We start from the raw sequence: 22,688 nt of genomic DNA on the forward strand, positions 1-22,688 counted from the left end.
TGGCGGCAGGGCCCGTGTGCTTCTCTGGCAGGTGGCGGAGAGAGGTGCGCATCAAGAAGGGCAGCCACCGATGGCAGGGGGAGACCTGGTATTATGGCCCCTGTGGGAAGAGGATGAAACAGTTCCCGGAAGTGATCAAGGTAATGTAGCTTTCGTGGACTTTTTTAGGAAAGCGCAGACTCCGTTTTTGGGGCCCAGTGGCAACAAGCTGGCATTGTCTGCTCTGGGGCTTGTTCTGCTTGTGCTATTGCTGGCCAAAGGTGTGGTAGGGCTGTAACTTCACTGATGCCACTCTACCTCCTCCTCATAGTACCTGAGCCGCAATGTGGTACACAACGTCCGCCGTGAGCACTTCAGCTTCAGTCCCCGTATGCCTGTTGGTGATTTCTTTGAAGAGAGAGACACACCAGAGGTGCACACCTAAGGGTTAAATATGCTTTTGTGTCTGAGAAAGGGTTGATGGACAAGCTGCAGCTTCCTCTCATGGGGTTTGGAGATTCTTGGGCATTGAATGGTTCAGAGGGCCTGGTGGCTTGCACAGACTCCCTCCCATTGTAACAGAGTCTTCCTTATTACCTCAGGGCTTGCAGTGGGTACAGCTCTCAGCAGAGGAGATCCCATCCAGGATTCAGGCAATTACTGGGAAACGGGGCCGACCTCGAAACACTGAGAAGGCCAAGACCAAGGATGTCCCCAAGGTGAAACGGGGCCGAGGTCGGCCACCCAAGGTCAAAATCACTGAGCTGTTGAATAAGACAGACAACCGCCTCCTAAAGAAACTGGAGGCCCAAGGTACGATTGGGGATTCTGCTCACTCTCTGAGGTATCTGAAATGTTGATGAATTGCTAATGCCTGGGTTTCCCAGGAGTGTGACTGACATCTGGAAGAAATGAATCTGAATCACCTTCCCCTCTCTGGAAAGCAGCATCAGGGTCCCAGCACTTTTGTGGTACTTCTTTTACAATAAGTTTCTTTCCTGAGTTACTCTCTTACTAGTGGAGCCTGGGTGGTTCCCAAAAATAGTTATGAGAGGAGAGGGCTTTCATGTCCTTTCTTTCCATCTTTCAGCTTCTTACTTATCTTACTGGTTTTGGCTGTCTCGTACATATACTCTTACCTTACTCATTGCCACCATCATGGAGGTTCAGAATTCACATCTGAATCCAAAAGATAATTGGCACTGTTTTAGTGGGATGGACAGATTGGAAATGTCTAATTTTTCAGTAAATATTGCACTTGCCCTGATATAGTATAAATTTGAAATAATTTGGAGTCATCGGTCTCCTATTCAGAGTTCCAGCTCTGGCAGATTCTGACTATATGACCTGGAGCAAGTCACTTATATTTTAATAAAAGCCTATAGTGGTTCATCTGCAGGTAATACCTGTCTAACTTAGAGGGTTGCTGTACAGATGTGGTGGTGGTAGTGTTTATATGCCAGAATAGGATAGGTACTGTCATATCAAAAACACCAATTCTGAAACACTATTGTTTGCAGAATCACACTTCAATATTGTCTTCCAAAAGGGAAGAAATTCAGACCTTTTAGTAGAGCAAGACATAAGGGCTGAGCGTAAGCAATAGCTATGTCAGTTTGATATGATTCTGCTAAAGTGTCCATTATCTGGGCCCTTTCTTTCTGGCACATTCTTGCTTAATTGGTGCTTCCCACTCAAGACCACCTGCTTTCCCTGGCAGTTTTTCTGTTTCCTTTCTTTGTTCTAAAATCAATCTGTCAGATAGCCTGGAGGAGAGACAGGCTATAAGGCTACTTTGCTGTTTTGGCCTCTAGGACCCCTTCTAAAGCAGTCTAGTGTTCCAGGGGCTGGTGCTTCTGGGCAGGAGATACCATTGGAGTTCTTTGTGCCGCCTCTGTAGCAGGTGCCTCTCCTACATTTTTCCTCCAACAACATCTTATGTATACTTAAAAACAACCCCACAAACTTCTGGATTCTTCAGGGAGCTGCTTCGGAGGCCAGCTTTGTGACAGGCGTGTGCTGCTCTGGGTGCTGGAGATTGGCCTGCCTGCCTCTTCATTTTCCTTTCTGCCCTCACAGAAACACTGAATGAGGAAGATAAAGCAAAGATGAGTAAAATCAAGAAGAAGATGAAGCAGAAGGTACAACGGGGAGAGTGTCAGACTACTAACCAAGGGCAGGTGAGGGACATCAGAGAGATCACACAGTAGGTTAACTTTTCCTACAGCTGCTCTGTTTTCTCTTCCTTCTCCCACGTCTGCCACTCGCCATTTAGAGAATTGGGCTTATTCAGGAATAATGTGAGCATCTCCAGGGTGAGAGAATTGATCCATTGCCAACCTTTCATCCCATGTCTCACCTCTCTTCCCCAGTACCCTTGTCTGTTTTTGAGTGCTAGTCAAAGCAGTGATGCTTTCGGAGTTTGAGGAGAAATGACTTCCCTTATGGTTTACAGGCCAAGAGCAAGAGGAAACAAGAGACCAAGAGCTTAAAGCAGAAGGAAGCCAAGAAGAAATCGAAGGTAGGTGCATGTACCACAAGCATAACTTTGAAGTCACCAAACTGATTTTGCAAGACGTGTGAGTTGGTGTCGTTTTATAGTCATGTTTTTGGGTGTAAGGTGGGGAGGACGGGGACCTGGAAAGGGTGGTGACTTGAATCTTTATGGCACTCTTGATTCCTCTCTCCCTTGGGTGGCTAGGCTGAGAAGGAGAAAGTAAAAACAAAGCAGGAAAAACTGAAGGAAAAAGTCAAGAGGGAGAAGAAGGAGAAGGTAAAAATGAAGGAAAAGGAGGAGGTGGCCAAAGCCAAGCCAGCCTGTAAAGCAGATAAAGCGCTGGCCACACAGAGGCGCTTTGAGGAGCGACAGAGGCAGCAGATGATCTTGGAGGAGATGAAGAAGCCCACAGAGGACATGTGTCTGACTGACCACCAGGTAGTGAGGGGAGAGTAACAGGTCCTGGAGGGGCCATCCATGAAGACACTTCTGTGAAAGGAAGAGCCTCCTAGATATCCAGACTGTTGCCTTCCCATATGTTTGACAGAACACCCTACCTCTTTTTCTCTCTACAGCCCCTGCCTGACTTCTCACGCATCCCTGGTCTGATCCTGCCTAGTGGGGCCTTCTCAGACTGCTTGACCATTGTGGAGTTCCTGCACAGCTTCGGCAAGGTGCTGGGCTTTGACCCTGCCAAAGATGTACCTAGCCTGGGGGTCCTGCAGGAGGGACTCCTGTGTCAAGGCGACAGCTTGGGCGAGGTGCAAGATCTGCTGGTGCGGCTCCTGAAAGCTGCGCTCTATGATCCTGGCTTGCCTTCCTACTGTCAGGTGAGGTCCTTTCCTGGGCAGGTTCAGAGGGCCTGGAATCCGTGCTTTTCTCAGTTTTGCTTTCTGTTTAAGTTAAACACATGAAAGCCCCTTCCCAAAGTGATCAGGACAAGTGAAGGGAGATATGCAAATGGTCCCCAATTTACAGTGGTTTGACTTACGATTTTTCGACTTTACAGTGGTTCAGAAGTGTTACGCATTCAGTGGAAACTGTACTTCACATTTTGATTTTGATCTTTTCCTGGGCTAGAGAAACACAGTACGATACTCTCTCATGATGCTGGGCAGCGGCAGCAAGGCACACCTCCCAGTCAGCCATGTGTTCACTGATACACTTACAACCATTTTATACCCATGCAGCCATTCTATTTCTCACTTTCAGTACAGTATTCATTAGATTACACGAGATAGTCAACATTTTATTATAAAATGGCTTTGCGTTAGATGATTTTGCCCAACTCTAGGCTAATTTAAATGTTCTGCGCATGTTTAAGGTAGGGTTGGCTAAGCTATCATGTTCTGTAGATTAGGTGTATTAAATGCATTTTTTTTTTTTTTTTTTTTTTGGTACGTGGGCCTCTCACTGTTGTGCCCTCTCCCGTTGTGGAGCACAGGCTCCGGACGCGCAGGCTCAGCGGCCATGGCTCACGGGCCCAGCCGCTCCGCGGCATGTGGGATCTTCCCGGACCAGGGCACGAACCCGTGTCCCCTGCATCGGCAGGCAGACTCTCAACCACTGCGCCACCAGGGAAGCCCTAAATGCATTTTCAACTTACAATATTTTCAATTTACGATAGGTTTATTGGGACATTACCTCATCATAAGTTGAGGAAGATCTATATACTACATGCTAGCCCTTCTGGTAATTTATTGCATCTTCTCCTAGGTTACTTCTACTCACTGCTTTAAGGTTTTAGGTCCTGACTCTTGTCATTCTCTCCAGGGACAAGTGGAGGAAGATCTGTAGTTTCTTCCTGTTTCTGTTTTCCATATATTTTTTTCTCTTCTATTTCTTTTTCTTTCTGACCTCCCTCTGCTTACTTTGTTCATTTTCCTTTAATTTGCTCCTTTTCTTTTGCACCTGTCCTTTTCCTTCTCTCATCTGTCCTATCAACTTTCATTCTTTTCTTCTTTTCCTATCTTAACCCCGTAGTTCTATTGTATTTTCCTGCTCCAGATTCACCCAACTTGAGTTGTTCCTCTATCTCTCTTAACTCCTATCATGCTCTCCTCCAAACAGTCCTTAAAGATCTTGGGGGAGAAGGTGTCCGAGATCCCACTAACAAGAGACAATGTGTCTGAGATCCTGCGCTGCTTCCTCATGGCGTATGGAGTGGAGCCAGCCCTCTGCGACAGCCTGCGCACCCAGCCTTTTCAAGCCCAGCCGCCCCAGCAGAAGGCTGCTGTCCTGGCCTTCCTTGTGCATGAGCTCAATGGCTCCACCCTCATCATCAAGTGAGGGGCAGGGGTGGGGATGGTTATTGTATGCCTTGGTCAGAATGGGATGGGGGAGGGGGTTAGCCATTTAGAAATCCTCGGCGATGTGTGTCCACTGCCATGCTCTGGACATGCTGGTGTGACTTAGGACTGAATCTAATTTTCTTCCCTGGGAGAATCCAAGCCTTCCTCTGCCATTCATCCAATCTAGGCTCTAGGATGAAACTCCCTTTACCCTTGAGCCTCCCTTCTTTTGTGTATGTGCTGCCACTTCTCCCTCAAAATCCCATTCCCTGTTCCCCTGCAGTGAGATTGACAAGACTCTGGAGAGTATGTCCAGCTACAGGAAAAACAAGTGGATTGTTGAAGGCCGGCTCCGGAGGTATGGACAGGACAGAGGAGAGAAGGGGGAAAGAGTGAAGCGTAGCCAGGACTTTTGCTTGGAACTCAGTGTCCTCAGCCCCTCCTCTGGGGTTGGGACCTTACCCCAGGGCCTGGGATTGCTTAGATTCACGGTGTTCCTTTTGTGGTGGTATCATGTTCCTCACCACGGTTTCCCTTAATCTGTCTACGTCAAGATTGAAAACTGCTTTGGCCAAGCGAACTGGGCGACCTGAGGTAGAGCTGCAGGGGCCGGAGGAAGGCCTGGGGCGGAGGCGCAGTTCTCGGATCATGGAGGAGACCAGTGGCATGGAAGAGGAAGAAGAGGAGGAGACTACAGCTGCTGTCCATGGCCGTAGGGGTCGAAGAGATGGAGAGGTACTAGCCCAGACCAAGGAAAGTGGGAGTTGGAAAACAGATTATTTCTTTTGCTTGAATCTGATGATTCCCTTTCTCTTGGTGTCTACTTGTTTCTTCTCCAGGTTGATGTCATAGCATCTAGCATCCCAGAGCTAGAGCGCCAGATAGAAAAACTCAGCAAGGTATTGTGCTTCTAACCTCCCAGGAGCTGGAGATAGGGGCTGGGTGAGAATTGATTCCTTATGAGTAGGGCCCAGATGGTATCAATTTTATAGGGAAGCTGAGAGCCATTGCCCTTCTCCCATATACTGGATGAAGTCACCACTGGGACTGAAGCTGGACTTCCAGTCCCTGGAAGTGTGTTTTTCATTCATCTTCCTTTTCCACTGCCTACCCAGCGTCAGCTCTTCTTTCGCAAAAAGCTGCTTCACTCATCCCAGATGCTTCGGGCAGTCTCCTTGGGTCAGGACCGCTACAGACGCAACTACTGGGTGTTGCCCTATTTGACTGGTATCTTTGTGGAAGGAACAGAGGGGAGCTTAGGTAGGTGTGTTGTAGGACCCTGAATTGAGTCCTGTCTAACAAAAGTTAAACGATTCCTTTTCCTCTACCTAGTTGTCTTGGGCTTCTTTCATTGTATGAGAATCAGTATAGCACAGTGTGGTTAAGAGCACAGGCTCTGGAGTAGGACTGCCTATACCTACCTGCTCTGCCACTTACCAGCTGTATGCTTTAGTCTTTTCATTTGTAAAATGGAGTTAATAATAGAATGTATACGTCATAGGGCTATTGAGAGGATTAAAATGAGTTAATGCTCTTAGAATAATGGTTAACTTATAGCTGGTTCTCAATAAATGTTAGCTTATGATTATGCTGATGATGATTACTTGGGAGCATAGTGTTTCTTTTCCAGATACTGTGCTCATTGGCATATAAGCTTTTCCCAGTGCAGTCTCCAAAAGGGGGGTATGAAGTCCAAGAGAAAAAGAAAGTATATGTCCTGTGTTTGTACACCCTCTTTCTTTCCCCTTATATCTGTGTATGTGTTATGCTCTTCATTTTTCTTTACAGTTCCTGAGGATGTGATAAAGCAGGAAACTGACTCCTTAAAAGTGGCAACCCATTCAACACCCAGCCCAGCCTCCTTCTCTCTGAAGAGGGAGTTAGCTGGCTCCAGCACCTCTGCCAGTTCTCCTGCCCGGGCCCGAGGCCGACCTCGGAAAACTAAGCCTGGGTCTGTGCAACCTAGGCACTTGAAATCTCCTGTCAAGAGTCAAGGTTCAGAACAGCTGCAGGTCCAGCTTCAGCCCGAGACTCAGCCCCATCCTCAGCTTCAGGCTCATGCCCAGCCCCAGCCCCAGCTTCAGTCCCATCCTCACTCCCATAATGGGTTCCTAGAGCCAGAGGGCTCCCCTTTGTCTCTGGGTCAGAGCCAGCACGACCTCAGCCAGTCAGCCTTCCTGTCTTGGCTGAGCCAGACTCAGAGCCATGGCTCCCTGCTCAGTAGCTCAGTCCTCACACCTGATAGCAGCCCCGGAAAACTGGACCCAATGCCATCACGGCCCCCGGAGGAGCCAGAACCTGACGAGAGGGAAGCCAGCCCCGATTCTCAAGCTCCCTGGTTTAACTTCTCAGCCCAGATGCCCTGCAGTGCTGCCCCTACACCACCCCCTGCAGTTTCTGAGGACCAGCCCACTCCTTCCCCTCAGCTGCCTGCCTCCTCCAAGCCAGTAAGTAGCCAGAATTAGTGGTATGCACTTATCTTCATCTTGCCACAGGCCCTGTTGCCTGGCTGTGGGCTGTTGCTTAAGTTGGGGGGAAGGGATGGGGCCACTGGGGTCCTGTCAACATGAAAACACCCTCATCACCTTATGTTTCGTCATTCACAGGTGAGTAGACCCAGTGCTGCCAACCCCTATTCTCCAGTGCAGCTCTCTTCCACCCCCTTGCTGGGCGTGGCTCCTAAAAGGCGAGGAGGAGACCCTAGAGAAACACCACAGAGCCCCACAGGGATGGGACAGCCAAAACGGAGAGGGAGACCTCCCAGTAAGTTCTTCAAACAGATGGAGCAGCGTTACCTAACCCAGCTGACAGCCCAGCCCGTCCCCCCTGGTGAGTGACTTTGGGGTGGAATGGGGTGAGATATAGGTAGGAGTGGCATCAGATGTGGACCATGTGATTCACAGCTGGTTCCCACTCCCCACCCCACACACATAAACTGTCTTCACAGAGATGCGCTCGGGCTGGTGGTGGATCCGAGATCCTGAGACATTGGATGCCATGCTCAAGGCCCTGCACCCCCGAGGCATCCGAGAGAAGGCACTTCACAAACACCTAAACAAGCACAGGGACTTCTTACAGGAAGTCTGCCTACGGCCCTCAACTGGTAAGGTAGATGCGTAACCAGCCTGAGCTGCAGAGCCCAGGTAAACGTTGAGCTGCTGCTGTGGACAACGAAATAGCCTGATGGGCTTTTCCCTCTGCCTTCTGTCTTCTCAGACCCTATCTTTGAGCCTAGTCAGCTACTTGCCTTTCAAGAAGGGATCATGAGCTGGTCCCCCAAAGAGAAGACATATGAGACAGACTTGGCCGTGCTTCAGTGGGTAGAGGAGCTGGAACAGCGGGTTATCCTGTCTGATCTGCAGATTCGGGTACACTTGGGCTGGCACTGGGTAGGGGGTTGTTGACGAGAGGGTGTTAATCTCCTGTACCCTGTTAGGGAAAACTTGGGGTTCCCACTTCACAAGTGACCTCCCGTGACCCTAAATGGTTCACATCATTTTCTATGCTTGATGTTCTTTCTTTATAATGAGTTTTATTCCTCTCTCCCACCTGCAGGGCTGGACACGTCCCAGCCCAGACTCTACTCGTGAAGACTTGGCCTACTGTGAGCATCTACCTGACTCCCAGGAGGATATCACCTGGCGGGGTCGAGGCAAGGAAGGACTGGCACCCCAGCGTAAAACTACCAACCCCCTGGACCTGGCAGTGATGCGACTTGCTGCCCTGGAGCAGAATGTGGAGCGGCGGTACCTGCGGGAGCCCCTATGGCCAGCTCATGAGGTTGTGCTGGAGAAGGCCCTGATCGGCACGCCCAGCAGTGCCCCACAGTGTGCCACTACAGAGATGTGAGTGGCTCCCCCCTTCTTGGTCTTGCGGAGAAGGGATAAATTTAATGGACCCTGCTCCTCATCCCCAGATCACCACTTTCTCCCTCCAGATCATATGAGATCACCCCTCGCATTAGAGCCTGGCGCCAAACGCTAGAGCGGTGCTGGAGCGCGGCCCAGGTCTGCTTGTGCCTGGGCCAGCTGGAGAGGTCCATTGCCTGGGAGAAGTCTGTCAACAAAGTGGTAAGAGGCCTGGAGAGCCTGGGGGAGCTGACAAGATGGCCAGCTGGCGTGGGTGGGGTAAGGGGCAGGCAGAGGCTTGAGGGCTCACTCTGCCTCCTCACAACCTTGGTCCAGACCTGTCTAGTCTGTCGGAAGGGTGACAACGATGAGTTTCTTCTACTTTGTGATGGGTGTGACCGTGGCTGCCATATTTACTGCCTTCGGCCCAAGATGGAGGCTGTCCCAGAAGGAGACTGGTTCTGTGCTGTCTGTTTGGCCCAGGTAAGGCTTCTGCTCCCTCTCATTCCACTCCCAAGCAAAAGTCAGAGATTTTCTTTCTCATCCCATTTACCACCAGTCCTACAGATATCATTCTTACCATGCCTCAGTCTCTCCTGGGAAAGGGCTCCAGACTAAGTGCTAGGAGACCTGAGTTCTGATCCTTCTTTGGACAAGTCACTTAAATTCTATAACCTTACTTGTTTTTACTTTCCTTATAAAATGGGAATGATTATACTTTCCCTTTCACCTGCCGTATTGGGTTATGTGAATAAATTCACATGCTGGCTCATGCATGAAAGTATTGTGAAGCCTCAGTCACACTTAGACAAGTTGGGATTGTAATAAAGTGAAGGGCAAGCAGAGTACATCTCCAGCTGTTGCTGATCTTACCTTTTTCTTATCTTCAGCAGGTAGAGGGAGAATTGACTCAGAGGCCAGGTTTCCCAAAACGAGGCCAGAAGCGGAAAAGTAGTTATGTGCTGAACTTCCCAGAGGGTGATAGCTGCCGGCGCCGGCTGCTGTCGAGGGGCCGAGAAAGCCCGGCAGTGCCTCGGTGCTCAGAAGGAGGACAGTCCCCCTCAAAGCGGCGGCGGCTCTCCATGCGGAACCACCACAGTGATCTCACGTTTTGCGAGTGAGTTGAGTGAATTCTGGGGACAACTGGCTCTATCTTTGCCACGGTAAAGGGCTGGGAGGGGTCAGTGTGTTTGCTTCCTGAGAGTGCAGTCATCACTGTCTTTCTTAATAGGATTATCTTGATGGAGATGGAGTCCCATGATGCAGCCTGGCCTTTCCTGGAGCCTGTGAACCCACGATTGGTGAGTGGGTACCGGCGCATCATCAAAAACCCTATGGACTTTTCCACCATGCGGGAGCGGCTGCTCCGGGGAGGGTAAGTAGACTCCAGTAACTGTCCCGGCTCTTCTGTTACGGCCGTAACTTGTACCCAGCTCACAGGTCTGTCTCCACCCCTGCCCAGGTACACCAGCTCAGAGGAGTTTGCGGCTGATGCACTTCTGGTCTTTGACAACTGCCAGACATTCAATGAGGATGACTCTGAAGTGGGCAAGGCTGGGCACATCATGCGTCGCTTCTTCGAGAGCCGCTGGGAGGAGTTTTATCAGGGAAAACAGGCCAATCTGTGAGGCAAGGGAGGTGGGGAGTCACCTTGTGGCATTGCTCTCTGCCCTCCAAACAGACAGACCCTGCCATTCTCACCTGCTGATGCTGCCCTGGGTCCAGACTTGAGTCAGAGGTAGAACCCTGATTTTTGACCCTACCTTTGGCAGCGCCCTACATCTTCTTATCCCTACACCCCTTTCTTCCTTTCCTCCTCTTGTTCCTCACATAAGAGGGGCAGAGATGAGGTCCTTCTGGACTGAAAGCCAAAAAAAAAAAAAAGAAAAAATAATTTTTCCTTTCTGTTTTATTTCCTAATTAAAAAAGAGGAGGAGGATGAAAGAAGCCCCTACTTCCTCCTCCCAGCTTTCTCACCTTCCCTGTTCGTGCCCCAGCATTCTGGGGCTATTTAACAATAGCAATAGTTCTAGTGAATGTGTGAAACCAAGAAACACTCTGTACTGTGTGTGGACCCGCAGTGACGGCCAGTAAAGTGGACTTAACTCCCAAGTGTGTCGAGCCGGACACCGGGCCCTGAACATGCTGCTTCCATGTTCAGTCCCTCCCCTGCTTTTCACTTTCTCTCTCTCAATCCCTCCCCCCCGCCCCCTTTTCAGATTTTCTCTCATCCAATAATGTAAAACTGTTGTGTACGGGTTCCTCCATCCTTTTCCCCCAAATCTTTTTTCCCTTCAAAGGAAAAAGAAGTTCAGAGGTCCCTGTCTTTCTCTCTGTCCTCATCTTCCTGCCAATAGCTAGTCCCTCTATAATGTTGGATACTCCTCAAATGCTGAGTTTCTAGCCTTTTCTGAAACTTAGCAAACTGGGGAGACGGCAGGGAGGCACCCTGAACCCTGGGCCTTCCCGCCTCCTTCCCCACCTCTTACCCAAACCTCCTTCTTGGGAACTCCTCAGGGACAACTACTGCTGAGTTTGGGCACACCCCCAAGATGGAGGCCAGGTAGCAATCGACTGGCCTGAGAGAGAGAGAGGTGTGTGTGTGTGTGAGAGAGTGAGTGAGTGAGAGGATGCTGTGATTGTGCCCCTGTTTTGTTTGGTGGCATCCATTCAGTTTTCCCCCCAAGTATCTGTTTCCCATTGTTTCCAACCATTGAAACACCTTTCCCATTGTTTCACACCATCACTTTGTCTTTGGGAAACCACAGGAACAGTTTTTCTGGGTACAAGGCTGTGTCTCTCCCCTCTCTCCCAGTCATTTCTGTTCCAGCCTCTTCAAACTGTGCAATCTTTCAGCAGGAACTCCCTCTCCTTTCAGTAGCTCTGAGTCTTAAGCTTTTGCAGGGAGAGGAGTAGAACTGGATCTCTTCCTAATCCCATGAGCTTCTGTGGGTTTAGTAGTGCTTTCCTTCCCTTATCTACTTCATATCCTGGGACCCCTTCCCCAGTAGCAGAGACCCCAGAACACAGGAGAGTAGGGAGGAGAGGTTCTGGGTCCACCACTGCCCTACATGTGACTGTGCCCAAGTTAAGCCCCAACCTGTGAGAGGAAAGCTGCTAACTCCCAGCTATAGCCATGGGCCCCTGGCCCCTGCTTTCCTGCTCAGCAGAGCCCCTCCCATCAGAGATTACGGGTACTTGCACTGGGGAGGTGGCTGCTGGCTGGCCCAAGCAGAGCGCTGAGGCATCCAAGAAGTGTTCCGTTGGTGGGAGAGGGGTGCCAGGTGAGGGAGCATTCCTTGTGCTTCTGGCAGCACTGAATAGCCACTGAAGGGGGTGAGGGGGCAGTACAGGTCCCGGGGCAGCCCCTTTCTTATTCCTTTATGCCCCTTCTCCCCCATAGCCTATTTCTAAAGTCGCCTTTTCTGTCAGATAAACCTCAGAACTTTTAATTTTATTTGAGATTTTTTTTTTTTTGCTTTTAAATAAGAGGTGGATTGAAGAATATTTGAATTGACTTTATATTATGCATAAATATTTATATTTTATCTAAATAACTGCGCTGTAACAAACTTTGTGTTAGTCAGACATTTGGAACTGTTGTAGTTGGGGGCTCTTCTTTTCCCCACGGCAGTCTTACCCTGCTATAAAATGTTCCAGATTAATTCTACTGTTGGAGGTTAGGTGGACGGGGGAGTGAAATCTTGATTGTTCCTGTTCTGTGTTCCTCTCCCAGCTCCATCTCTTTCCCTAGGGACCAGGCACTCTTAAGGTGGGGTGGGTGGAGTCCTAGCCTCAATTTGAAGTGAGGGTTGATGGGGGGCGGGGGGAGGGCATGACCAAAGGGGCCGTTTCTCACTTTTCTTTCCTCATCTTCACTGCCCCTTGAGCTAGGTGGATTTTCTCTTTTTGACAAATAAGAGTATTTGGTAGGGAAGGCAAGTTAAAAAAGTAAATAAAACCCACCCCTACCCCTTTGTTTCCCCTCCCCTATCAGTCTGGTAACAGGAAGAAACCACACCATCAACACCAACAAATTTCCACGTTCCTTTTACAACAAAAGGGACTTGACTTTTTATATAACCAAATGTGGTGTTTTAGTGACTTTTTGATAATGTACAGTTTTTTGTGAATTTAAATTTATTTCTTTCTATATTTTTAGGACCAATCTCATTTTTAATAAGGTAAAAAAAGGAAAAAAAAGTCTAGAGAAAAAAACTCCTGTTTTTGCCATGTGATGTTCCACAAGTGCAGCTGTAGAAAAGTGCTTGTCAGTTGAATAAAAACCACATTTGATAGAGATTCAAAAGAGTCTGTATTTATCTTCCTTCAACATAGGTTTTCATACTTGCCTAAAGGTGAAGGCTGGGTGTTAGGGTGAGTACGACTGGTTTGATGTAGGAGACCACAGGCCGGGGAGAAATACGCCTCTAAACTTCAACGTTTATCTCTGAACCTCCAAGCGTGGCCCTTCCTGTGCAAGAGGCATCCAAGGCAGAATTTGTGCTCATGTGGGTGGAACAGGTGCTCCTGGCTGAGGTGCTACAACAAAGGATTCAAGTGTCCCTAGTTCCTGCCTTGGGAGACATGGCCTTGGCTTCCTAAGCTGCCACCTATGTTCCCATTATAGCAAATATATGTGCTCATCACCACCTTCCCAGCTTCCAATCATGGATAAGACACCACGAAGTAGACTTCTGTGTTTTATTTCAAAAGTTGAAATAAGACAAAGTTCTACCCAATTGTAGGGAAGGACCAAGTGAATACCAAGAGTCAGAAGAATGGGTAGCATTGGCACAGACGTGGCAAGAGTATAAAACTGGAAACTTCTGGATAAAGAAAAAATGTGTTTTGAGTATAAATTAAACTTATTTCCTGTCCAAGGTGATAAGTGCATGCTAGAGAGCACTTGCCACCCGAAAAAAAATGTGTGTTGGGGGATGTGGACACCAGTAATGGGGCAAGAACTTTTCTTTACTCAGGCTAGGAAAGCTTATCACACCCCAGGCTGGAAGTTTTGTTTTGGTGACCCTCTAAACTAACTGGAATAGGCGGAGAAGGAGCATCTCTGCTTTCAGCCCTATAAAAATCCCAGATGCCCTCTCTGGTGCATGTTTACTTCTCAGCTCATGGCAGCCACTGGCAAACTCTTATCCTCTCAAGTTCTGAGCTCTGCTCCCATGTTGGTGTTCCTGGGGGTGGCTCCCAAGCATTAATTAATATTCTAAGCGCTCATTACTCAGCCTATCCTCCTGGCATACCACAGCAAGACCTAACTGAAGAGTTCACACTATTCTAGGGTGATAAAGGAGGTCAAAATCTCAAAGAAGACATTCCAGAAACAAATAACCAAGAGATTTTGCAATTGATCACGAGACCTTTGTAGCCCCCATCTTCCTAACCCTCATGAAGGCAAGGACAGAGTAAAGGAAGGAAAGAAGTGAACCAGGTGCCCCTGTTGAATTGTGAAACTGTGAGGTAGGTCTTTAACAAAGACAAGAAAGTTCTGGGACACACCTGGAGAATGAAGATTCATTCAAAACAGACGTGGACATGCCAGGGAGAAGGAGCAGTGGTAACTGGGGTGAGAGGGCACCTAGCTTTCTCATTACTACAGTCATGTGGGGACCACCCCTAGGGAGATGCAGCAGAATTCAGCAAAGACGAGCAGGGTGATAGAGCTCTCAGGCCCATCTCAGCTGTTGGAGGAAGACCCTCCTACGAAAGGAAGGAGTAAAAGCTGAGTAAATGAGGGATCTGCTAACGCTGGGAAAGACCTAAAATGCAGGTAGCATAGAAATGTAGTAGTTGGTTTAAGAGGGACTCAGGAAGGACCAGTGTGACAAGGCCCAAGGTTTAAGACCTAGCCCTTACAGACTAGCTTTCATAATACCCACCCTCTTCTCTGAATGAAGCTGGTCTAGCAGAGCCTGAGGACAAGTTTAGATCTGATCACTGACCCAAGTTTATTGCCCTAAGAGAACGTGCATAAGAGAACAGCAACGATTTTTTTTTTTTTCCCTAGAAGATGATTCTGTGGGGATCCCTGCAACATTCCATTCCAGCAAGGCCTCTCACCTCACCTTTGTGGAGCAAAGTAACAACCCACATGTAGGTCCCCAAACGGTAGACACTGAAGCATCAGGGAATAAGCAATGCAGGCAGGCACGACGGGGCTGAATGAGCTCACTGATCAGTAAGTTAGGAAAGAAGACGAACTGGGCTGAGGTGGCCCAATCCAGGGATGGTCAGTAGAGCAGCACAGTCCTCACACCGAGTGCTAGTCATGTCCCCCTACTACCCCCATCTATTACTGACAAGGGCTATTTATTACCTCTTCAGAGTCACCAGGCTTCCTAGTCTAGACAACTCTTCAAATCCTTTGGTTAAAAACACACTTTAAAAATAACATCTCTCCCCATCATCATTCCCACATCTTCCCTAACCTCGACCCACACCCTCCTCCAAAAACTCTAATCAGCCTCGGGGCTGAGTATCATCTCAGAGTGAGAGAGGAGCAGTAATAACACCGCATGAGATGGGATGGGCAGGCTCTGAGGCTAGTAAAGGATTGTATCATCTGAGAAAGGGATCTAGTATGTTCCATTTGACTGAAAAGAGAAAAATACAAAGTACTAAAATATTTTAAGAATGTTATGAGCATCTGTAATGAGTGGGGGTGAGATATGAAGTACAGAGAGAGTTATGACCTGGCTCCATGAATACAGGATTCAGAAAACACTAGCATAGTGTTTAAAGAGCCCAGCCCTAGGCTGTGAGCTTGAAGGCTCCCCCTACAATTCCTCTGCCACCACTGCCACCAATGGGGCTATTTCATGGGAGAAAAAGTATCCCTCATTCCTTGTCTCCTTTTTCCAATCACTCACCCATGTTATGAACTGTTAGAAATGAACTAACAATTAGGCAAAAAGTATCATGAGTGTAACCCAAAAAGGCCCAAACAAAATTCCAAGATGCCATTAACCATTACAAAAATAACTTCAGGCTCTCCGTCACTTCCCATGCCCAAACCTTCCCAAACCAGAAACACCCATTAATAAAATCCATTAAGCAGATTCACATGAGAACACACAAAAGGTAACTTCAGAATTTTAAAACAAAACAAAGCAAAATTACAGCCATTTAAACATTTAAATACAGAGAAAGTAGACAGAACCAGGAATTCTGGGAGGCAGAGGAGGGCAGCAGTGACATCAACAGTTTGTACACATGAAAGGCCCTCATTTCACTAAGCCTCCTAGCAAAGCAAGGCTCCCCTAAACTACTATTAATTAAATGAACAGGATTCCAGATTTTTCTCCTTTTCTTCAAGGCCACTGACAAGAAACATATGGTGTATTTTCCTTGACTAAGGAGTAGAGACTCAGAAACAAGAGATACCTGCCCAGGCAAAACCTTCTACAAAGTTACTCGGTTTGGGGCTGTTTTACATCAGATAAACCCTTCCTGAGGTTGGAGAAGTACCCGTGAGAAAATGAATAGTGGCAATTTTATCCTTTATACTTCACATCCTACCTATTGTCCCCTACCCCTACTCCCTTAACCCCAGGATGTACAAAAGGACACTCTGTGGGGAGGGAGCATTAGGACTCTCAACTCTGGGATGGGTGGAGGGGAGGGAAAGCTAGGCCCAAGCTCTAGGTACAACAACTGATAATACAGCTTCTTCCTGCCCAGCAGCATCTCCTTCCTCTCCCTACAGCCAGCCTACTGAACACCTGTTTCTCCATTCTCCATCATTTGGCTTTCTGTCTGATTGGTGGAAAGGCACCTGACCTTGAAGTGAAGGGGAGCAGAACGCTCCTTTCAGTGCAGAAGGGAGTGACTGGGAAGAGACAGGTGCAGGATCTTATTTCCTAGAAGATGGACAAAGGCTTCCTCCTATCTGTCTCCGTGTGCACAGTCAGGTCTTGCAGAAGGTGATGGAGTTGAAGAGCAAATTATAGCCTTTTTTTGAAGGACTCCTGACCTTGTAAATAGTGAGATGGGGTTTATGGCCCTTTTCTATCCCAGCTCCCTGCTGTCCTTCCACAAGCAGGAAGATTATTTCTGATGTCCTGATTGCCTGGAAAAGGGGCCCAAACACACTAGGGCAGGTTGCTCTGGACAGTTACAAAGAGCTTTGTCCTTTCTCGCCCCTTCACGGCACACACACGCGGAACAGTCCCCACCTCTATCCCTCTGGATGTGTGTGTGCACATGGCACAAGCCTTTCAAGGACAGCTCAAAGCCTGGGGAAAATTCAAGAACCTCAGTTCCGTCCCTCTCGACTAGCTGCCTGAGTGTCAAAAGGCACCGTGCGTCCAGGGTGGGGATGGGAATTTACCAAGTCCTCTGGTACAGGAGGCAGGGATGACACTGTCTACATCAAGGTTTCCTAACCTTGGTACTACTGACATTTTGAGCCAGACAATTCTCTGCTGGGGGAGTTGGGGCTCTGCTGTGCCCTGCAGGGTGTTTAGCAGAATCCCTGGTCTGCAGCCACTAGCTGCCAGTAGCACACAGCCCCACCCCCAGGCGCGACAACCAAAAATGTCTCCAGAGATTGCCAAACGGCCTCTAGGCGACAAAACCACCTCTTTGAGAATCGCTGGTCTAGAGGTAAAGCAGCTGATTGTCCGTGGTGGGGAAGGAACCTAAATGGATTCAGCAAGGTCACAAACGCAAAGGCCCTGAGCACAGCAACGATGTGAGATAGGGAAGAGAGGGGACCTGAGCCCCAGGGCAGAAAAGATCCTCTAGGAAGCAGAAAAGCAGGTATTCCTGAAAAGCTGTAACAGGGGAAGACATTTTCTCAGAGGGTGTGGTGTTGGCCTCGGCAGTGAGAAGAGTTAGTCAGAAGTCAGTAGGTCCACTCCTCTGGAACTCGCCAGGGAAAACCTAGTCTTCATCCGAATTTGGATCAAGGATGGCTTCCTAAGGCTGTGGGATTGTCTCCTTAGTGAGCCTAGGTCACATCTCTGCTTCCGGAGGGCAAAGTCTAGTCTTTCCTCCTAGGATGTGGCAGGTCAGAGGGAGGAAAAGCCACTTCCACTGCCTGCTTAGTGCTCTACCTTGTTCCTTGCCCAGCCCCCCAAAATTCCATATGAAATTTCATTCAAAAAAGAAATTCACAAAACTAAAAACTTAAAGAGGCAAAGTAGGCAGGTTCTGCTGTATGGAAAAGAGAAAAAGAACACTCTGGATGAGAAAGAAGGCATAAAATGTATGTGAAGAAGAGATGGGATGTGTGATCTAAGAGCTTTATAAAACAAAACTTTAAAAGTCTGCATGTTTTCTTACACCCCCACCAAAAGGTCCATAACTAAACTCAGTAAGTAGGGCCCGCAGTAGGACTCCATCCGTGTTCTAGCACCACACCTTTTTCTTTTCTTTTAAGAAAATAATTTGTTTAAAAAGCCTTCCCAAATAAGTCCAACACATCAAAAACTGTTTTTCATAAAGATGAGAACAAGCTCCAGGCACCGTGTCTCTTTGGGGTAGGGAAAGAGTATATTGCAGTTTAAAACAAAACATAAAACTTTCTTCACAAAATAAAAGAAGTCTTTTTGGTCTCCTCGACTGTAGCACACACAAAAAGTGACAGTTCCTCCAGGCTCCACCAGGAGTGGAGGAAGAGCAGAGGGCAGGAGTGCAGAGACTTCTTTTTCCAGGCCCAGGCCTGTGAAAACCGATGACCAAGTGTTAGTCCTCAGCTGGGCCCACAGAGGGGCTGTATTCCTGGTCAGCCCTCTGGAGTCTGGAGCATCAGCATCTCCAAGAATTCATTTATATACTCAACAAAGATGGGGAGGGAAATCCTAAAGGAGGCATAAGCCAGAGAGGGTAGGGAGGGGGAATGACAAACATGAGAGTCTGATTTCAGGCTGCTCAGCCCACCCCGCCCCTCAGTATGTGATTCTTACCACTGTTACTTGTTGAACTGGAAAGAATAGACCCCATGGTCTGAGGGAGCATCCACCGTCACTTGATTTTGCTGGCTGCCGCTCTCCTGTACCACAGCCAAGGCAGGAGAGTCACCTTGTGCATCCTTTCCTCACCTCCCACTGAAGCAGCCTAGCTAAGTTGCATGTCCTCCCCAACCAACCCATTCCCACACACCTGTGTGAGTGCACATACACACACACACACACACACACACACACACACACACTCAGAGCATCACTTCCCCAACGTTTAGAGCAGCCCATCCTCTTCCCAGGACCCACTAGTCGATACAAGCCAGCATCCTGGGATTAACTACCGTCTGCCAAATGAGAGGAAGGGCCTCATTCAAAGATACACACTAAGTCTTTCCTTCCTACATCCTTCACATCCCTACCAGCTATTTGTGAACACAGAATCAGCATCACTGTGAGAGGAAGACTTTGATCAGGGGAAAATCTGCCTCTGTTCATTTTCCAATCTTCAATCCAAAGAGATTATAAAGCTCTTACCTCAACTGAAACACTGGAAGAAGGCACAGGGGTGTACTGGGAGATGTACGCTCCTTGCATAGCTGCAGCTGTTGGCATATACTGGAATGAGATACATCAATAGGCTTAGAGCAGTGATTCTTGGCTACATTTAAAGCACCTGGGGAGCTGTAAACACTACCAGTGCCTATTGTTCTGTCCCCAGAGATTCTAATTTAATTGTCCTAATTGTGCTTTTTAAAAGCACTTCAGGTGACTCTAAAGTACACTGGCTTAGAGAGGCTTCTACGTACATGACTACCTTTTCCTCCTCTTTCCTGTCTTCTGCTTTTTCTCAACGCCTTCTCTGCTTTAAGCCCTCCTGAACAAATCAGAATGCATCCGACCTACAAGAAAACTAATGAGCTTCACCCGTTCTTCCTGTTACTACTTTGATAAAGACTTCTAGGAAAGTGTATGAACTAGATAAACTAATATGTAGGTAGGAACACCATTTATTTAGTTGCATGAGTAGGAATCAGTTAAAATGAATGAGCTAAACCGCAGAATGGCTGTATTCCTAGCTCACGGATTATTATCTTTTTAGTTTATCGCCTTTTCTGAGTGTGCCCTCGATGACACTGAAGTGATTCCCATCCTTATTCAAGAGTATTTAAACCTAAGAGTACTACATAGGTATTCTTTATAATAAAAAAATATCCTGCTTTACTGTGCCCATGCTGCTGAGCGAGAGGTGGCCCAGTTGCTGGGTAAGAGGTCCCATCATGGAGGCAGGCTGGAGAGAAATAGGATGATCCATTCCTGGTGTCAGAACTGAACCCTAGAAGCAGCAACAAAGGACAGGGTTAGTTGGCAGCATCCTATGAGGCTGCCTGAAGTGGTGATTCATGGCTACCAGAACCACTGAAGACAGACATTTAAAAATCCTGGGAAATGATAGGTGAGCAACGACCCAGCTATGTAGCAGGAACAGGCACTGCCCATCAATCTGGAGGGATCCTTGTCTAAGAATAGCAAACTCACAGAATTTAAGGTCAAACACCTGGGTTACACAAGCGACTGAGCCAGAACTCACACCCTTATCTCATTTCATCAAATCCCACTGTTTTTCTTTACATCAAATTGCCTCTTTGGCTTTTGCCCACTTCTGAACACTCACTGAAGGCTGCATGAGGTATGACTGGTGGTGCATCCAAGACAGGTTAGGTACTTGTAGAGGAGATGTCTGAGTTACTCTCTAATGCAAGCGAAAATAAACAAACAACAATGTTAATTGCCTAGAGACTATTATTTCGCCCAATGATCTGATAATGTTCAGCAAAACCCACATAAGGTTGGAGTGTGCCCCCCCAGAAACTGTAAATATTAAGAATAAACTGTTTAAAAAATATTAACAACTCTTACACTTCAAGTAATCCAATTTTAAACTGGGCTACAAATTTGAGTAGATATTTCTCTAAGATACACAAATGGCCAACATGCACACGAAACAGGTTCAACATTAGTCACTAGGGAAATGCAAATCAAAGCCACAATGAGACACCACTTCATACCCACCAGGATGGCTATAATTAAAAAAGGACACAATAACAAATGTTATACACTGCAGGTGGGGATGTAAAATGGTACAGGGGCTTTGGAAAACAGTTTAGCAGTTCCTCAAAAAGTTAAACATAGAGTTACTATGTAACCCAGCAATTTCACTCCTAGGTATATACCCTGGAGAAATGAAAACATATGTCCACACAAAACTGTGCACAATAGTTCAGAGCAGCATTATTCATAATAGCCAAAAGGTGGAAACAACTCAAATGGCCATCAACTGATAACTGGATAACAAAATGTGGCATATCCGTAAAATGGAATGTGATTCAGTCATAAAAAAGAATGAAGTACTGATACATGCTACACATGAATAAACTTTGAAAACATGCTAAGTGAAAGAAGCCAGACACAAAAGACATAGACTGTATGCTTCCATTTATATGCAATGTTCAGAACAGGCACATCTATAGACGTAGAAAGTATATTGGTCATTGCCACGGGCTAGGGGTAAGGGCAAATGGGGAATAAATACTAATGGGTACACAGTTTCTTTCTGAGGTGATGAAAGTGTTCTGGAATTAGATAATGGGGACAGTTGCATAATTCTATAAATATACTAAAAAACACTGACTTGTACACTTTAAGAGGATGAATTTTATCGTCTGTAAGTTATATCTGAATTTTAAAATTAAAAAAAGCAACGAGAAGCTAGAAATGCATCTTGATAGACAAGTAGGTTTATTCCACGAATATAAGGATTGTTCAAGATCAGAAGCTCTACAAACATAAGTCAAAATTGAAGAAAAAAAGCCATAGTGTAATATTAGATGCTGAAAAGACATTTTAGAAAATTCAGCAGCCATTTACTTTTTAAAAAAATCACAAAGTAGGGAATTCCCTGGCGGTCCAGTGGTTATGACTCAGCGCTTTCACTGCCGCGGCCCGGGTTCAATCCCTGATTGGGGAGCTAAGATCACACAAGCCCCGAGGTGCGACCAGAAAATAAATTTTAAAAAATACCACAGGGCTTCCCTGGTGGTGCAGTGGTTGAGAGTCCGCCTGCCGATGCAGGGGACACGGGTTCGTGCCCCGGTCTGGGAATATCCCACATGCTGCGGAGCGGCTGGGCCCGTGAGCCATGGCCACTGAACCTGTGTGTCCAGAGCCTGTGCTCCGCAATGGGAGAAGCCACAACAGTGAGAGGCCCGTGTACCGTAAAAAAAAAAAAAACAAAAAAAAACCCCACAAAGTAAAATAGAGACTAGAAAGAAACTACTTACATATATTAAAGGCTATTACCAAAAACTATCTGCAAACCTTAACCCAAACAGAGAAATATTAAAACCATTGCAATTATAGTAACCTATTAGGTAGTGGGGTCAAATAAATACAATTGGATAAGAACACAGTTGGCATAAAATTGAAAAGGAGGAGAGAACTATTATTTTGCATCAATGATATAACTGTATACCTAGAAAACCTAAGAGATTTAAGTAAAAAAAAAAAACTAGTAGTAATAAGAGGATTTGGTAAGTGAGCAGTATACAAGATAGATGAACATAAATTAGTTAACTTCTCAGTGTATCAATAAGCATCTAGAAATGCTTATAAAAATTACAGAACACTTAGAAGTATATTTAACAAGAAAAACATAAGACCTACATAAATAAAACTAAGATCTTATTGAAGGACATAAAACTTTGAGAACATAAAAAGAAATACCATATTTTAGGTGAAAAGACTTAGTACTTTTTAAGAAGTCAATCCTCTTTAATATATAGATCTAATGTAATTCCAATTAAAATTCTCCCTCACAGATTTTTAAAAATTAGATAAAATGATCATAAACTTATACAGAAGAATAAATGCCAAAACATAGCAAAGAAAAGTATGAAAGAGTGGAGAAGGTTTTGTCTTATCAAATATTAGAACATACTATGAAAGCCACTGTAATCAAATCAATACATTATTGAAATAGGAAGAGACACAATGATCACTGGAAGAGAATAAAGGATACAGAAAAAGATTCCAGTGTTTACTATATGACAAAGGTGGCATTTCAATTCAGTGGGAAAAGGATGGATTATTTAAT

General features: G+C 46.7%; 2 protein-coding genes across 18 annotated transcripts in view; one reads left to right on the plus strand and one right to left on the minus strand.

Annotated features, from left to right (window-relative positions):
* BAZ2A (bromodomain adjacent to zinc finger domain 2A) overlaps nt 1-13,166 on the plus strand; it is a 34,461-nt gene extending 21,295 nt beyond the window's left edge. For 9 of the 10 annotated variants that reach the window (XM_079936352.1, XM_079936357.1, XM_079936359.1 and 6 more), the window contains 22 exons: nt 32-140; nt 311-412; nt 582-792; nt 2,059-2,159; nt 2,435-2,500; nt 2,681-2,914; nt 3,052-3,306; nt 4,547-4,761; nt 5,051-5,125; nt 5,322-5,502; nt 5,607-5,666; nt 5,883-6,027; nt 6,556-7,214; nt 7,374-7,596; nt 7,715-7,870; nt 7,984-8,135; nt 8,323-8,612; nt 8,705-8,837; nt 8,952-9,098; nt 9,506-9,732; nt 9,847-9,990; nt 10,078-13,166. In XM_079936352.1, coding sequence (XP_079792478.1) covers nt 32-140; nt 311-412; nt 582-792; nt 2,059-2,159; nt 2,435-2,500; nt 2,681-2,914; nt 3,052-3,306; nt 4,547-4,761; nt 5,051-5,125; nt 5,322-5,502; nt 5,607-5,666; nt 5,883-6,027; nt 6,556-7,214; nt 7,374-7,596; nt 7,715-7,870; nt 7,984-8,135; nt 8,323-8,612; nt 8,705-8,837; nt 8,952-9,098; nt 9,506-9,732; nt 9,847-9,990; nt 10,078-10,243 — 4,051 coding nt within the window. In that variant the 3' untranslated portion in view covers nt 10,244-13,166. The remainder of the gene's footprint in view (nt 1-31; nt 141-310; nt 413-581; nt 793-2,058; nt 2,160-2,434; nt 2,501-2,680; nt 2,915-3,051; nt 3,307-4,546; nt 4,762-5,050; nt 5,126-5,321; nt 5,503-5,606; nt 5,667-5,882; nt 6,028-6,555; nt 7,215-7,373; nt 7,597-7,714; nt 7,871-7,983; nt 8,136-8,322; nt 8,613-8,704; nt 8,838-8,951; nt 9,099-9,505; nt 9,733-9,846; nt 9,991-10,077) is intronic. The other variant, XM_079936358.1, reaches the window with a different exon arrangement.
* RBMS2 (RNA binding motif single stranded interacting protein 2) overlaps nt 10,114-22,688 on the minus strand; it is a 90,840-nt gene continuing 78,265 nt past the window's right edge. For 6 of the 8 annotated variants that reach the window (XM_079936371.1, XM_079936367.1, XM_079936372.1 and 3 more), the window contains 5 exons: nt 20,211-20,288; nt 19,761-19,871; nt 19,073-19,153; nt 18,542-18,627; nt 13,306-18,436 (listed from right to left, as the gene is read on the minus strand). In XM_079936371.1, the coding sequence (XP_079792497.1) occupies nt 18,547-18,627; nt 19,073-19,153; nt 19,761-19,871; nt 20,211-20,288 (351 nt within the window). In that variant the 3' untranslated portion in view covers nt 13,306-18,436; nt 18,542-18,546. Of the gene's footprint in view, nt 10,238-13,305; nt 18,437-18,541; nt 18,628-19,072; nt 19,154-19,760; nt 19,872-20,210; nt 20,289-22,688 lie in introns of those variants that run through there. The other 2 variants (XM_079936370.1, XM_079936369.1) reach the window with 2 other exon arrangements.

This window comes from Stenella coeruleoalba (genome assembly GCF_951394435.1).
Source record: "Stenella coeruleoalba genome assembly, chromosome: 11".
In the NCBI taxonomy this organism is placed as follows: domain Eukaryota; kingdom Metazoa; phylum Chordata; class Mammalia; order Artiodactyla; family Delphinidae; genus Stenella; species Stenella coeruleoalba.